At 44.5% G+C, this 16068-nt stretch overlaps 1 protein-coding gene across 2 annotated transcripts in view; it reads left to right on the top strand.

The window, feature by feature from the left end:
* TCHP (trichoplein keratin filament binding) overlaps positions 1-15854 on the top strand; it is a 212009-nt gene extending 196155 nt beyond the window's left edge. Inside the window, exon 13 of one of the 2 annotated variants that reach the window (XM_069214726.1) lies at positions 15750-15854. In XM_069214726.1, coding sequence (XP_069070827.1) covers positions 15750-15782 — 33 coding nt within the window. In that variant the 3' untranslated portion in view covers positions 15783-15854. Of the gene's footprint in view, positions 1-3220; positions 4250-15749 lie in introns of those variants that run through there. The other variant, XM_069214725.1, reaches the window with a different exon arrangement.
* Positions 15855-16068: the final 214 nt, after the last annotated feature.

Raw genomic sequence — 16068 nt, 5'->3', positions numbered from 1 at the left:
TTCTGCCACCTGCGTTTGGCCTGCTTAGATACTAACGGAGACAGAGTACACACTTCAGGACATCCCACTTTTGGTTGCACGACTGGAGATGAACAGATAGATGGTCCTTCACCCCTAACCAAGTCGCAGAGAGCAACATTAGGGGCAACATTAGATGAAACTTGTTCTGTAGCAGGCGAAGCAGCCGGAGGTGCTGTCTCTGAATTGAAGTACAGTCTTCTCACGGGCAACTTCATCGCAGTCAAAATAACCCCCATGGCCCTCTGCAGCATTCGGTCTATCGATGTGGCTTTAGGGGGAGGGGACAAGAGTGGGGACCTACCAGCACCTTTCTGTTTGCCCATATCCTATGATGAAGTGGGATCCAGAAGGAACAAAAAGAGAAAATCACTTACGCAACCCAATTTGGTGGCTAAGAGTTTATTCTGTTTACATATAGTCTACCATAGTGGGAACAAACAGCATCTTTCCAGTTTACCTCGAGTCTGAACACTGGTCCAAACCAGCTTTTCATTTCAGAGAGTGTTGTATTGCCACAGACTAAGGCGGTCATTGACCGCCAGGGCCGGGGACCGCGGATGCACCGCCAACAGGCTGGCGGTGCATCCAGGCCAATTCTGACCGCGGCGGTAAAGCCACGGTCAGAAAAGAGAAACCGGCGGTTTCCCGCCGGTTTTCCCCTGGCCTGAAGAATCCTCCATGGCGGCGCTGCAGGCAGCGCCGCCATGGGGATTCCGACCCCCTTCCCGCCAGCCTGGTTCTGGTGGTTTTGACCGCCAGAACCTGGCTGGCGGGAACGGGTGTTGTGGGGCCCCTGCAGTGCCCATGCCACTGGCATGGGCACTGCAGGGGCCCCCTAACAGGGCCCCACAAAGATTTTCAGTGTCTGCATAGCAGACACTGAAAATTGCGACGGGTGCAACTGCACCCGTCGCACCCTTTCCACTCCGCCGGCTCCATTCGGAGCCGGCATCCTCGTGGAAGGGGGTTTCCCGCTGGGCTGGTGGGCGGCCTTCTGGCAGTCGCCCGCCAGCCCAGCGGGAAACTCAGAATGACCGCCGCGGTCTTTTGACCGCGGTACGGTCTTCTGGCGGTGGAGCCGCCCGCCAAGATTAGAATGACCCCCTAAGTCCTTACAGTAGAATAAACATAATCAGCATAGAGGGAGATAAAATGCTCTAAACCTGCTAATGGTTTATCCTGTCCAGCCCCATTAGTACTTTTGGTGTAACCCAGCAGTTCCACTGCCAAAGCAAAAAGAAGTGGCAATTACGAATATACGGGCTAATACCGCTCTCTATTTGCCATTGAACAGAAATTACTCTGCCCATTTTAGCCACACAGGTTAATATTTCTTGGTCAAATTCAGTGCGAAAGAGAAATATTTAGAGAGAGTTTTGCCTGATGTCTCATATGCCCTCTGTGTGAAAGATTGACCAATGAGCGCAATAAATCCTATACGACTATGTCCAGATGGTATCGGAAGTGATCAAAGGTTTTAAGCTCCATTTTGGTCAGGGTTTAATGTATTTTGGTAATAAAGTGCTATATTCCAGATTACAACCTGTATACTGTTAGTAATTTTGCTAAAATCTTACAAGTCAAGGTTCAGCATTGATATTGAAAGATAGAATGTCTTGCCTTTTGAGATTTTAATTGATTTAGCTGCCAGTATTTTAATTGCTTCTTACATAAACCCAGGGAATTTACCAACTGAATGGGAATATGTGGCCTGTACTTCCACTTAGCCAGGGTTCTCCTCAAAATGATGTAATTTGACCTCCACAATGATTCAACGAAAACTGCACTCCATCAACACTACAAGATGTAGACACCACATTGGCATTTTATTGATGCTAGCGTCCCCAATCCTTGTCAGTATTAGTGGATTATGATCATTATGGGCAAGACGTAGGAACAATAAGAATAGCTAATAGGGATTTTTTGGAAATCACTATTTGGTTATTGCTATTACTGATGTACAAAGGGGATATCCCGCCTCTATTCCCCCAATAGCGATTTGTTGTGGGTCGCAAATAGATCAACCTCATGAACTTTAATGAGGTAAGTCACAATGTATGACCCACTAGGATTAACTGCCAACACAGAGATGTTGCCATGCCTGGTCAGCTGACCACCATGTCTGTGATTGGTTTTAAATAAAGCCATTTTTTAATGCATCCTATTTGCCCCCAAGGAAAATGGGATGCATTTAAAAGGTAAAAAATTTAACATTTCAAATTTGTTTTTTCAAGAGCCACGGCCTACTCTTAAAAAATATTTTTTCAAACATTCTCAAAGTTGAAGGGGTCCCTTGTGGAACCCTTCCCATATGCGAAAGGTTTACCACCAACTTTCAGTTGGTGGTGAAGTGCAAAACATTTCCACATCCCATTCTGATACGATATTTGGAAGAGACACCATAAACACACCCCTTCCAAATACCGAATCGGTAAGTATTTACCATTCCAAATTGGGATTCGGTAATGACACCAAATTGCAATTTGTGATGAATACATGCCAAAGACATTTTTGCAGTCGCAAACTCGACAGCAAAAATGCTTCATACCTCTAGCCCCAATATGCCTTTACCAGATACTCTGCTCTATTAGCCTATGTGGCAGATTTGTGGATGCAGAAATGATCAACTGGGAGCAGCAAGAGTCAGAGAACTCAGGATGCTTACAGGTCAAGATCAGCTTTATCTGGTTGGTCTCTCCACATACAGACCTAAGCAACCAATGAGACATCAATTTTGCAGCTGGTAATATAGATGTGGGAGAAGAGCCAATTTCCAAACGTCCCCTTGTCGTACAACATGTTGCCTTGCATTGCTCAACTTTGCTTGGACCATCTATCAGAGCAAGGAATCAGGAGGCAGACTGTATCATAGCCCACAGTAATGTAAACTGGACAGTAAGTCTGACTAAACCCATTGCCACCAAACACAGCTCTGTGTGCCCTCAATACTCACCGGAATGGTCAGAGGCCAGAATTACGTATGGGCTACTTTTCTCGACAGACATCCATGAGGCCTGTGGACTAAGGCTAGTTGGCTCGCTCTTCCTGAGATTTACAGTAAAGAAATGGTCTCTAAAGCTGGGGTAGGTGCTTTACAACACAAACAATGTTGTGATAGCTTGGCCTTTCATTGTATGATATGCAATACTTGTTGTTCAGTGAAAGAACTTAACCATACTCGTATATTGTTTTCACGCAGCTTTTCAGGACGCCAAGAACAGCATGGACATGAGCTTATAACGAAGAAACAGATGAGATGGGATCCATCTGATATTCACAAAGCTTTATCAGATATTTAAGTGAAATGTTGTCATTCTGTTGGAGACTTTTTTTAATCCCTAAATTAGGAAATTTTGATGAAAAGCAAATAGTTTTGTACAGCTAACTTTATACACACAGACGTGTTTAACAGATGGAAAGAATTGCTTCTGAAGTATTTCACACTCATGTTTTGAAACAAAGACCATAAGACCACCTTTTTCTGTAGACAAACATAAAACGAATGGTGTAGTTACTTCAGGGGTACATGAGCTGTATTTTAACTCTTTCTATTCATATTCTCCTTCCCATTGTAGCTTGTTCTCTTTTTGTATTAGTTTGGGTTACATCAAAAGAAGTGTATGCAAAAAGTTACTTTATGAAATTGTCCGTCTGTGCATTATTTATTATCTAATGTATAAAGGCATATATTTATTGCGAAGAAGAGGCAATCCTGCTTTCCTTAAGCTTTTCTTTTAGAATGTGTCTCAGTCCTTTTATGTTACCCAGGTTTTGGTCTTGCCACTCTGGTTGAAAACCATAACACTAATTGCTATGCTGTTTTAAACCCAAGAAAAACCTGCTTGATAAGAGAAAACTATTGCAGCTATTTTGAGTTAAGAAACTTATGCTTTAAGGAAAACAAAATGCCATAATCAAGAAGAGCATCCCCCCAAAAAACGTAACTCAACAAAAAAAGTTAAAAAAATAATTTAAAAAAACATCCGATGGCTCATATGAGGTGAAGGACCTAACCTTTGCTAGTCAAATTATGTTTGTGGGTTCTTAATTTAGTCTGCAACATTTACAGCTTTTACTTCACATGTAGAACATGTATTGAAACTTAAGAAGCAGCAGATGACAAGAACATGAATGTTTGTTATTTTTATAGTAATGATAGATGTAATCACTGTTTAACTTTTGTAACTTTAACTAGTAATTGTATAAATAAAAACGTGTCATTTTGCTACTTTGTAACATGGTTAGTGATTGGCATTAAATCAATCTCGATTTATCTTCCAAATGTATACATTTTGTGCAAAGAATGAGGACTCTTAACAAGCATTTGTAAAGCCAGCAGATCAGGGGTATGGTAGGTGAATGGTTGTAGTGGCTATATATTAGGTGAATCTCCACACGCTTAACTATCGGCTGCCAGGTCACATAGCAAAATCTCTGATGCAAATACTTCTAAACAACACGTAATCTTTTGGACTGTACGCTGGTCATCTATATATTTTTAGTTGTTTGTATACAGATCTGTCTGTTTATGTGCATGCATGGCTGCCTTAATGTCAGTAAGCATATGATCATGTGCAAAAAGCTAAACCTACTGACTGTGCCAATATGTTATATTAATGACATTTATAGAGTGCACGATTACCCTAAGGTGTCTTAGCGCTAAAGAAGCAGTCATGGATCAGCCCGAACAGTTATTTGGAAAATAACTAGGTCTTTAATTTCTTCCTAAAAGAGAAGAGGAGCAATAATACTCTGTTTGATGGAGGAAGGCTGTTCCACAATTTGGCCATTCCAGTAATGAAACTCCTGCCTTCCCAGTTAGCTTCCTAAATCTTGGGATTGCTATTTGCTTGGCAAAGGAGGAACGAAGGTGCCTGGTTGGTTTATACCACTCCAGGCTTTTATTTTAAGGCCCTTTCTTATGTAGAGACTTGTGACCAATGCATAAGGCCTTGAACTTGATGCTGCTCCTGACAGGGAGCCAGTGAAGTTTACAAATTAATTCGGATATAGAGTAGAACTTGGGGATGCCAAAGAGAATCTTGGCAGCTGTATTTTGGACCATTTGAAGTTTGTTGAGGTGTTGTTCCTGCAGATCCAAGTAAAGTCATTTGCAGTAGTCACACTTGGACAAAATTAAGGCAGTGACATCTGTTTTTTGTGGTGGAGATTGAGATAAAAGGTAACATTTTCTTCAGCATTTTGAGTGTTAAAAAGTAGAAGATACCACAGGTTAACCTGACTTGCATAGCTTAATTTATTATCAATATGGATGCCTAGGTTTTTGGCCTTTGAAACATGTACGGAAGGGGAGCCGAATTTCCTAGGCCACCAATTAGGGCCCCAAGTGAGTGTTAAATTCCCAATCAGAGTTAAGCTTCAGACAGTGGTAACTCATCAGTAGACTGGTAGCATGCATACAGTCATGGAAGTGAGATGAGAGTGCTGGATCATTGTGAAAAACAGACACTACCATCTGGGTATCATCAGTGTAGGAGGATAATGTAAAATTAAATGTTTTAATCAGAGAGGCCAGTTCGGTGTCATAAGCATTGAAAAGAGTAGTACTAAGAGAAAACCCCTGGGGGACACTACGCGGCAAAGTAAAGGGGGAGGATTTCTACATGCTTATGTCTGCTGTGAGTTCAGAGAGACTAATGTTTTAAACCTGCGCTGAAGCGGCCAGAAGACTATGTGCTCAAGAAGTTTTTATAAAAACTCATGAGATTTGGTGAAACACAGCACGTTTCAAAATTGTGATATAGTTTGAGAAATGAAAACCATACAGACGCACTACTAAATCCAAACAATCGGTGGCAAAGTCAAAAGGTCTCGCCCTTGACACCTATTGGCTTTGCCGGTGCTTTTTTGTCTCAGGTGGCTGCAGGGTGGCCAACTTACATTTGTTTTTCTGAAAGCTAAAGTAAAATCATTCCAAGATTGGCCGGTGTGCATTTGTGCACAGTTGTGCAGCAAGTACATTAGTATGGTTTTCTTTTGCATTAAGAAAAATCCTTCCAAATTAACAACTGCCCATGCCTGTGGGGCAGTTGTCTTAGAATTATTCTTATGTCTTAAAAAATCATTCACTATGGTAGCTAGGCATGCATACAAAGAAAGCCTTCTCAGCGTGGTTTCAAACTGTTTAAAATGGCTGCCCACAGAAACAGTGCGAACAGCTGTTGCTAATGAGAGGGGTATGGTTTGAATATGGAGTGGGTGGGGAAAGAAATTAAGGGGGCTGATTTTTCCACCTTACTCTTCTGGTTTTACGAAAAGGATTTAAACACTATAACGGTTCTAACCCTAGCCCTCAACGGGCTCCCAATAACAATACCAACCCCTCCGATCTAAGGAGCAAGGTCACCATGGAGGGGGTAGCCTGATTTCCCCTCCCCCTGCGTGCACACGATCGTCAAGGGCATGTCAAACAGCTCGCACGATTCTGGTAGCCTATAGGATTCCTGGATAGCCACCATACAAGCACGGGTGAAGTGCGGGTACTGCTTGGGGGAACTAAGCAACATGCCTTGACCTGTAATTTTTGATAGGTTGTTTTTATAATGTATTTATTCTTGACATGTTCCTTGACTGGGTTCTGAATAAGGATGTGAGGATCATATATTTTATCTGCTATCGGATGCCTTTACTATGAATGTCTGATTATTTCTGCGTGCAACTGTCTAATCCTGTTTCCCCAGATGTGCATTTTTGACCGTACCCTTTGCTTTAAAAGACGTCATGTAATGTTTTTGTTACCCTTTTCCGTAAAACGAATAAAAAAAAAGTGGGAGCAAGAAGAAATGGAGAGTGAGATAAAATAGTTTGTCCTATGTACTGCAACTCAAGGTCTTAAATCAGCAATTGAAGGAAGCGGTGATTGTCATCCATTCAAACCATGGTGAGACCGAAATGCTGATGGGTCGAAACAAACACAAGAATAGGAAGAAAAGGCATTGAATCAGGAACAGGAAAGTGAGATTGGCAAGAAAACCATTGAATCATGAGAAAGGGCTGTCAAAAATCCCACTTTTATACTGATTACGGATCTGATCGAGACCTAAAAAGACAGAAACATTGATCTATAGATGAACTGATCTGTAGTTTGTTAATTAATTTATAAACCACAGCTTAATGTTCAGGGACATTTTGGGGATTTTTCTAGTAGCAGAATACAGTTTTCTGTGCTTCACATGCAGCCCACCTCAAAAGATTGCCCCTGCACCAATTGTTTCTGAAGTTTGTTTTCCAATATAAAAAAAGGCCCACCTAGCTGTTGAAGGCGAACATTTAGCTGCCGCGCCCCTGTACTAAAACACCAGCTGAGGACTTCAGTTGTCATCAACCAGGCAAAGTACACTTTGGGTCTCATTCCAACTTTGGCAGTCTGACAGTAAGATCGTGCGGTGATGGCCACAAAAAGACCACCATGTTGGCAGTAATCAGATCGCCATATTAAGAGTCACGCCGTGAACTCTGCCAAAAAAACAGCCAAATTTCCGAAACCGCCAGGACACTGGAGGACAGAAAAGAGATGGTCCCACCCCCAGCCCGACAAAAATTCTCCCATCAGATTACGATCCACAAATCACAACAGCGGTTCTTCCATGGCGGAAAACCATTGGCGGTGCGAACCGCGGTGGTCTCAACTCATATAACAATGAACACAATACCACATTGGATAGTTTGAATACCCCACACCTGACACACATCGACACACCTAACACATCTACACACTGCACTATAAAACACACCCCTAAATCTGCCCACAGTCCTTTGCAAACAGAACGCCACGCACAACCACAGACAAGCAAAATCTTTTTCAGATATAGAAAAAGCAACAATAGACATCCATATACATTTCAGCATGCATACATCCCACACCTGAACAACTTACACAGCACACACTTTACAACCACTACAATCCACGACAACCGTCACCCACTCACACCACAGCACCTACACCTCACCATTTGTTTTTTTGCAGCCTTTTTCTTTGAACACTACCACACCATCTTCACCACCACTACTATGTCCCCACAAAAACACCCATGTTTCACGGATAATGAGTTAAGGGTCATGGTGGACGAACTTGTCAGGGTGAAGCCACACCTGTTCGGAGCACAGATCCAGCAAACATATATTGCCAGGAAAATGGAGTTGTGGCAAAGAACAGTTGACAGGTTTAATTCTGTAGGCAGCTACCCACGCACAAGGGAGGACATCAGGAAGAGGTAACGACCTGAGGAGGAAGGTATGTTCCATGGATTCCAGGCACCAGCTGGCAGTAATGAAGACTGGCGTGAGGGACCCAACTCCTCCCCCTACTTTCACATCTTGGGAGGAGAAGGTCTTGGACATACTGCTTGCTCCAGTATTGGAACTTTCATAGATTCACATGCTTGAATCATTCCCCTTTCTTCGAGATGGGAGTCCCCGGTGTAATACAAAAGCCATGCTCAATTGCATATAAAGCTCAGAGGCACTAGGCCTCTTACTTTAGTAACATCTTATAGTCGTTTTATAAGAAAGAACCAACCTTAACAGACAACCAATCAGCTCACACCTCCCTCTAGAACCCTCCTGTGAGGAGCTGATTTCCCTCAGATTTTCCACTGCACGTTGTGCTAAGGAGTCTCCTTTGAGCTCTGCTCAGTGTTTCTCTCAGAAATCCTTTCTGAAGAGATTTGGATACTTTTTCTCTTCAGAAATCATTCAAGGTGGGTCAACCTGGCTACCATGTCAGATACACCTAAGAAAGGGCTTTTTAGAGCCTGTGCTGCCTGTATGAATAAAAGGCTGCATGTGGATGACTAGCATAAGGACTGCATATATTGTCTCTATCCTAACCATAAACCTAGACACTGTAAGGTATGTAGAACATTTTCTACTAAGACTCTTAAGGACAGAGAGGGTTGTCTTCTCATCTGGCTACAAAAATTGAAATCCAGAGGCAATCCAGTTTCTGATGAGGACAGTGCCTCTTCTACTGTTTCTGTGTTGAAAACACCTGTCAAATGACAATCTGAAGTTTCTTCAGAGGAAAGACCCAGGAAAGCTTATAAAACATCTACTGAGGTGTCCTCAAAACTTGGTAGCCCTTCAAGGATGAAGACTAAAGCTTCAGACTTAAAGTAAAAGAAGAAGCCTGTCTCTGAGCCGTCAACACCACCATTCAAGGTAAAGTATACTTTCAATAAACCAACTTCTGTGCCGTCTATAGGATCATTGTCGATGATGGTGCCGTCAATGGCTCAGGTCCTGATGACGACTTCCACCATCGCTACATTGTCTGTGTCTATTGCGAAATCCGGCTCTTCGTCAACGGTATACTCGGCCTCATCGACGCTGTTTCCACTGACGACGGCTTCGTCGACAGAGCCACAACCATCAATGGCATCGTCAACAACAGTCCCGCTGTCGAAGACACTCCAACCATCGACGATATCTCCACCGTCGATGCTCTCATCGACGATACCCCAGTCAACACCACCACCGTCTGCGGCACAGCTCCCGTCGACAACGAAGACCGCAGCGAAAGTGCAGAGACCATGTTCCTTGCCTCTGTTTTCGTCAGCGGACCAGGATGCACACAGGAGGGTGAAGAAGTATCACCTGACGCCCTCAGTCACGTCCCCTAGCAAGGTTTCCAGCTTTTTACCCTCACATCTCTTAGATGACGATGACTCAGATGAGGAGGGTATTTTTGGAGTAGCCAGCAGCCCTTCCCAGTTAAGGGTTAAATGCCAAGAATACTCAGATGACGATGATTCATACTATACGCAAAGCTATTATGAGCAGTCGGGGTTAGTATGTCTTCCCCCGGGCTTGTTTCAGACTTACAAGCAATGTTGGCGGACTATCAGGAACATTTTCCAGCAAAGCCTTTGTCGGTTCAACAACCAATACTTCCGCCTCAACCAACAACTCCCCACTTGCAGCAGCCACATCATACACCTCAGCCAAGATCACACCATTCTGTTCTTTCCAAACCAAGACATCAGGTCTCCTCCGATGAGGATGCGGAGGAAGATGAAATACAGCCTGACAACGATGAGTGGGATGAACATACCGGGACCTGCTTCTCCTACAGCACCTGTGGTAGAGTCACCACCTGAAGATATAGGTGGCTTCCATAACCTGCTTGGGGTGCCGCTACGCGGTTTGATCTTCCAATACCCGCAACCCAGCAGGAATGCTTCCTCTACGATTTTACAGAACCCCACAGGAAGATGGTCAGAGCTATACCCATCATAGACCATGTTTGGAGCCAGGGTCTGAAAATTATGCAGAATCAGGCAACTGTCCCTGCAGTACTGCTGAGACTAGACAAAACATATAAACCCACAGAGGATGCTCCGGCTTGCCTCTGAGGCCACCCGAAGCCAGACTCCTTGATTTCGCAATCCACCCAATGTCGCGCCAGGAACCCCTCTACGCCATTGACATCACCGCCGGATAAAGAGGGGAGACGCTTAGATAACATCTGCAAGCGTTTCTCCTCCATGTCCGCTATTGTAGTAAGGGCAGCCAATCTCCTTGCTCTACTTGGCAGATATGATCGACAGCTCTGGTCAGACATGTCTCAATCATTGGAAGAGCTTTCAGACGCTTCCAAAACAGAAGCCAGGAAAGTACTCGTAGAGGGCCAACGACCTTCAGCAGAGATCCTCGATTGTGCACTAGATATAGCAGCGATGGGCTTCAGATTACTTGCGGGGTCAGCTGTGTTGAGGCGTCAAGGTTGGCTCAAAGCCACCAACTTTCATCCTGAGGTACAGACAAAGGTTCTGGATCTTCCATATGACGGGGAAGCACTATTTATGAAGCACGCCGACTACGGTCTTCAAACCGTTAAATCTGATACAGAGATGGCAAAATCCTTAGGCACTCTGTGATACAGGAAAGTGCCTTTTCGTGGTGCTAGGGGCAGAGGTCAACCTTCCTATCGTGGAGGATACCAGCAATATAGGTATCCATCCTATTCCTCCATGTTCCAGCCTTCTAGGACACAATACCAGCTGAGGCAACCGCCTCCCGCAGCCTATACCAGGCCCTACTACAAGAACAAGTCGGGCGACAATCTAAGGAATCTGCATGTAGACAATGACTATCTAACGACACGTCCTCTACACTCTTCTCCTACAATTTATCACAGAATCTTAAAAAAAAATCATATCCAACGCTGGCAACAAATAATGAAAGACAAGTGGGGGCTAGATGTGGTCCGATTCGGACACCTGTTGGAATTCACCCAGATTCCCCCTTCAATGCCTCCATCCCAAACTCGACAAAAACACCTTACTCTGCTCCGCTTGGAGGTAATAACCATGCTGAAGAAAGGGGCTATAGAGTCTGTTCCGCATTCCCAGAGGGGAAAGGGTTTCTCTCTTGCTTCTTTCTCATCCGAAAGAAGTCTCGCCCATGGAGGCCAATTCTGGATTAACGGGAGCTCAAGAAACAAACATTTCGGATGGTCATCCTACAAGAAGTCCTCCAGCTTCTGAACAGAGCAGACTGCATGGCCTCTCTAGACCTCCAGGGCGCGTACTTTCACATTTCCAATCATCCGCTACACAGAAAGTACTTGAGGTTTGTGGTAAACGGCAAACACTTCCAGTTCAAGGTCCTCCCCTTTGGCCTATGTTCAGCACCATGAATCTTCACCAAATGTCTAGCGCCAGTGGTGGCCTCCCTAAAGAGAAACAAACACCATGTTTTTCCCTACCTCGACGACTGGCTAGTAAAAGCTCCAGATGTCCAGTCAGCAGAAAACTCAGTCAAGGCAACTTTGCGCCTTTTCAAGGAATTAGGCCTTACACTCAACAAAGAAAAATGGTTCCTACAGCCATCCACTCGGTTAGCCTTCCTAAGAGCTATCTTAGACACTCAACAGGCCAAAGCCTATCAAGCGCAGGACACACAAGCAAGGTGAATACAACTGGCAAGGCGCTTCCAAAGAAAAAGGAGTCTTTCAGTTCGGCGGTACAAGTCCTTACTAGGCATGATATCGTCATGTATAAGCCTCAAGCCATTCTGTCGGCTGCGCATGCGCCCAATTCAGGAGGAGCTGGACAGGCAATGGACGCAAACACGAGGATACCATCCTCATAACACCACGCATGGTCCACTCTCTGGATTGGTGGACAATTCCCGAGAACATTACAAAAGGACTCCGCTTCTTGGCACTAATTCCTCCAATGATTGTAACTAGGAATGCATCGCTCACAGGATGGGGCGCATGCCTGCAGGACCTTCGGGTGAGTGACAGGTGGCCACCTTCTCACCATCTTTTTCACATAAACCTTCTCGAGTTGAGAGCAGTCTATTATGCTTTGCAAGCCTTCCTTCCGAGGATACGAGGATCAGCAGTGCTTGTCAGAACAGACAATACCAACATAATGCACTACCTAAACAAGCAGGGAGGAACACGTTCTCACATACTCTCTCGAGAAGGGCAAACCATCTAGAAATGGTGCATTCTCCACTCAGTCCACATAACAGCAGGGCATGTCCCAGGCCTACAGAATACCATCACAGATTCGCTAAGCAGGTTGGCGACAGCCTCCCACGAGTGGGAATTAGACCAGAGGACACTAGATCAAATCTTCGGCCAGTGGGGAAAACTGAATCTGGACCTATTTGCATCCTCCCAGAACGACACATGCCGACATTATGCAAGCTGGCATCATCAACCGGGATCATGGAGGGATGCATTTTCGATTGCATGGTCAGGGATCTATGTGTACGCTTTTCCTCTGATCCCTCTCCTCTCAAGGGTGATCAGGAAGATGAAGTCGGAACCCTGCCAGATGATCCTAATCGCTCCAGCGTGGCCTTGTCAATCATGGTTCTCCTGTCTGCTTGTCCACCCCTCAGACTCAGACCAGTTCCAGAGCTGCTTACCATCAACCGGGGGCAAGTGAGGCACTCAGATCCCAAGTCTCTGAGTTTATGCGCATGGCTCCTGAATACAACGAATTCGGCCATTTAGATCTGCCAACGGAGTGCAGGGAAGTGCTAGCTAACGTACGTGCAGCTAGCTCCAACAAATCTTGCTGCCTAAAGTGGAAACAATTTTGTTTGTGGTGTGAAACCCAGAAAGTGCACCCTCTCTCCTTCGCACCGGATGCGGTTTGCCATTCTTCTTGCAGCTGGCACATTCCGGACTTGCCCATTCGTCAATTACGGTCCATTTGGCAGCTATCTCCAGATACAGAAGAGAACTAGGCAAACCATCTTTATGCCTTCGGAGATTAGTCAAGCAATTCTTGAAGGGCTTCTTCAGATCCTTTCCTCCAGTAAAACCTCTGCCTCTGGCATGGCAACTTAACATAGTCCTTGGCCAGCTTATGAAGTAGCCTTTTGAGCCTATCCACAGGGCAGACATCAAGTACCTCACTTGGAAGGTGGCTCTCCTTCTCGCCCTTACTTCGGCAAACAGAGTTAGTGAAAATCAAGCTTTCACTATACAAGAACCTTTTTTGCAGTTCAAACAAGATAGTCATCCTACGCACCAATCCCAAATTCATTCCTAAAATGCCTTTGGAATTCCATATCAACGAGCCGGTGGTGCTCAAATCTTTCTTCCAGAACCCTCAAACTACTGCAGAAAGGACTCTCCATTCACTCGACCTTAAAAGGTGCATAAAATTCTATCTGGACAGAACAAAGTCGTTCGGACAGTCCACTCAGTTATTTGTAGCTTTCAGTGCCACTAGAAACGGTCACTCTGTAACGAAACAGACTATATCCTGATGGATTAAAGACGCAATCATATTCTGCTATCAGAAAGCATGTAGACCATTGCAAACAAGTGAGAGAGCGCATTCTACCAGAGTTATATCTACGTCCTGTGCACTGTTTGCTGGTGTATCAATTGAAGACATCTGTTGAGCTGTGACATGGAGGACAACTCACACCTTCATGCAGCATTACTTCTTGGACACGGAGTCACTTCGGGATGCAGCCGTTGGGCAAGCGGTCCTTTGAAACCTGTTTCAATGAAGGTGAGCTAAATAATTATTTCCCTCCATCCGCTTGTTTTCTGTTATCTCATATTTTCTTTAAAATAATGCTGTAGATCGTAGAAAGAAATGTATGTACATATTATCATGCCAGTTCGCATTTCAGAGTGCTATGTTGCTATCTTTAGGTCGAAAATGTGTTATTCACTGCTTACTATTTTAATTCAAGCATGTGAATCTATGAAAGTTCCAATACTGGAGTAAGAAACAAGTTACTTACCTGTAACTGTAGTTCTCCAGTATTGAAAACTTTCATAGATTCACATGCGACCCACCCTTCCTCCCTTGAGGAGCTCATCTTCATTTTTCTCAGTCCTAGATGTATTATTGCACTTGTGCTTGGAAAATCTGAGGGAAAGCAGCTCCTCACAGGAGGGTTCTAGAGGGTGGGGTGAGGTGATTGGTTGTCTGTTAAGTTTGGACCTTTTTTTATAAAACAACTATAAGATGTTACTAAATTAAGAGGCCTAGTGCCTCTGAGCTTTATATGCAATTGAGCATGGCTTTTGTATTACACCAGGGACTTCCATCTCATCGACGGGGAATGATTCATGTGAATCTATGAATGTTTCCAATACTGGAGAACTACAGTTACAGGTAAGTAACTTGTATCATCCTGAGGGCCTGACAGGAATACCTGGGGAAGTGGAGTCTGGTAAGTCCCCACAAAATCAATGCCACCCAATTGTAATGTCCTACATGCTTCCTCACCACCTTACCCCACCCCAATTAACATACCACATACCCCTCTCTGACATGCCGGTGCCCAAAGCCCTACTCTTAAACACGTGTCTGCTGCAATCAAATGTGTGGACATGGAATACGGAGGCAGCATAATCCTAAAGCCATCTCGGGCCTCTGCAATCCATATAAAACCACTCCCTGCCCCTTCAGCTCACTCTTGCAGCTTTCTACTTTCTTCCTTTGTGACACTTTTTCATTTTCCCCTTCATCCATCTTTCAAATATGTGTCTTTTGCTCGCAGCAAATGCTTGAGGCAGAAGAATAAGTGCTGGTGCTCAGCACCGGAAACAACAAGCACAAATTAAGCACTGGGCTCAACAGCCCTTGGAAATGGTACGTGAAGTACTGGCAACCCATAGCACTACAACTCCCAGAATGCAATATCCCACAATTGTGAAAACCTGAACAGTGCATCACCTTTGAGATGCAGAACACAGCTATAGATGAAAGCCCATTCCTAATGCCTTAAGAATAAAGATTCCTAATATTGGAAGGTACTCACCTGGGGTGGAACTCCAGATGCCAAAGTGGATGCACATGCAGTACATCCAGATTCAGTTCAATGTCTATTGCTTACTCCCATACCGTGTCCCTACTCTGACAATATTGTGCAGCTCTTTTTGTGCCATGTATCATGCCAGACACTTCACTCGGCAACAAAGGTGAACAACCATGTCAATAATCAGACAACATAAGATTGTATTAGCAGTCCAATCACTACCAACATAGTTTAACAGCTTTAAGCATGGTGTATGGTATTGAAATTACAGTAAGAATGTGCAACAGCTGTCATTGTCAGTTCAGGGGATTATGTTAAGGCACTGTCTGCATCTCACACAACATCAATAATACCCTAAATGTAACATCACTTACTATAAGTGATACTATGTGATAAATGATACTAACTCTGTTTTCCACTTCTCTCACGGGTAACATTCCCATTGTCACCATGGACAGGATACCAGAGACTGTCACTACTCCTCTGGATGAAGGCCCCGGTAACGACAACACCGCTGGATGTGTAGACACTGAAGACAAAGCTGGCCCATCAGGGATACCTGATCAGTCAACAACTGTCAGCCTCACCCTGCCCACATCGACTCCTCCCAGTCTTGTTGCATCTACATCACAGGCAACCATTTGCCCCCCAAACCTGTGTCTCAAGGACTGTGTCATCCATTGTGTACCCCACAGTACAGGTACCAGAGTCTCCTCTTGTTACCCCTTACAATGATGGTCCTGCCACCACGGGGAGTGGGCACACAGTGCCAGGGGC

Source organism: Pleurodeles waltl, chromosome 11 (genome assembly GCF_031143425.1).
Source record: "Pleurodeles waltl isolate 20211129_DDA chromosome 11, aPleWal1.hap1.20221129, whole genome shotgun sequence".
NCBI classification, from domain to species: Eukaryota; Metazoa; Chordata; class Amphibia; order Caudata; family Salamandridae; genus Pleurodeles; species Pleurodeles waltl.
Note: the sequence above shows the minus strand (reverse complement) of the source record. Positions and strands in the feature narration are given on the sequence as shown.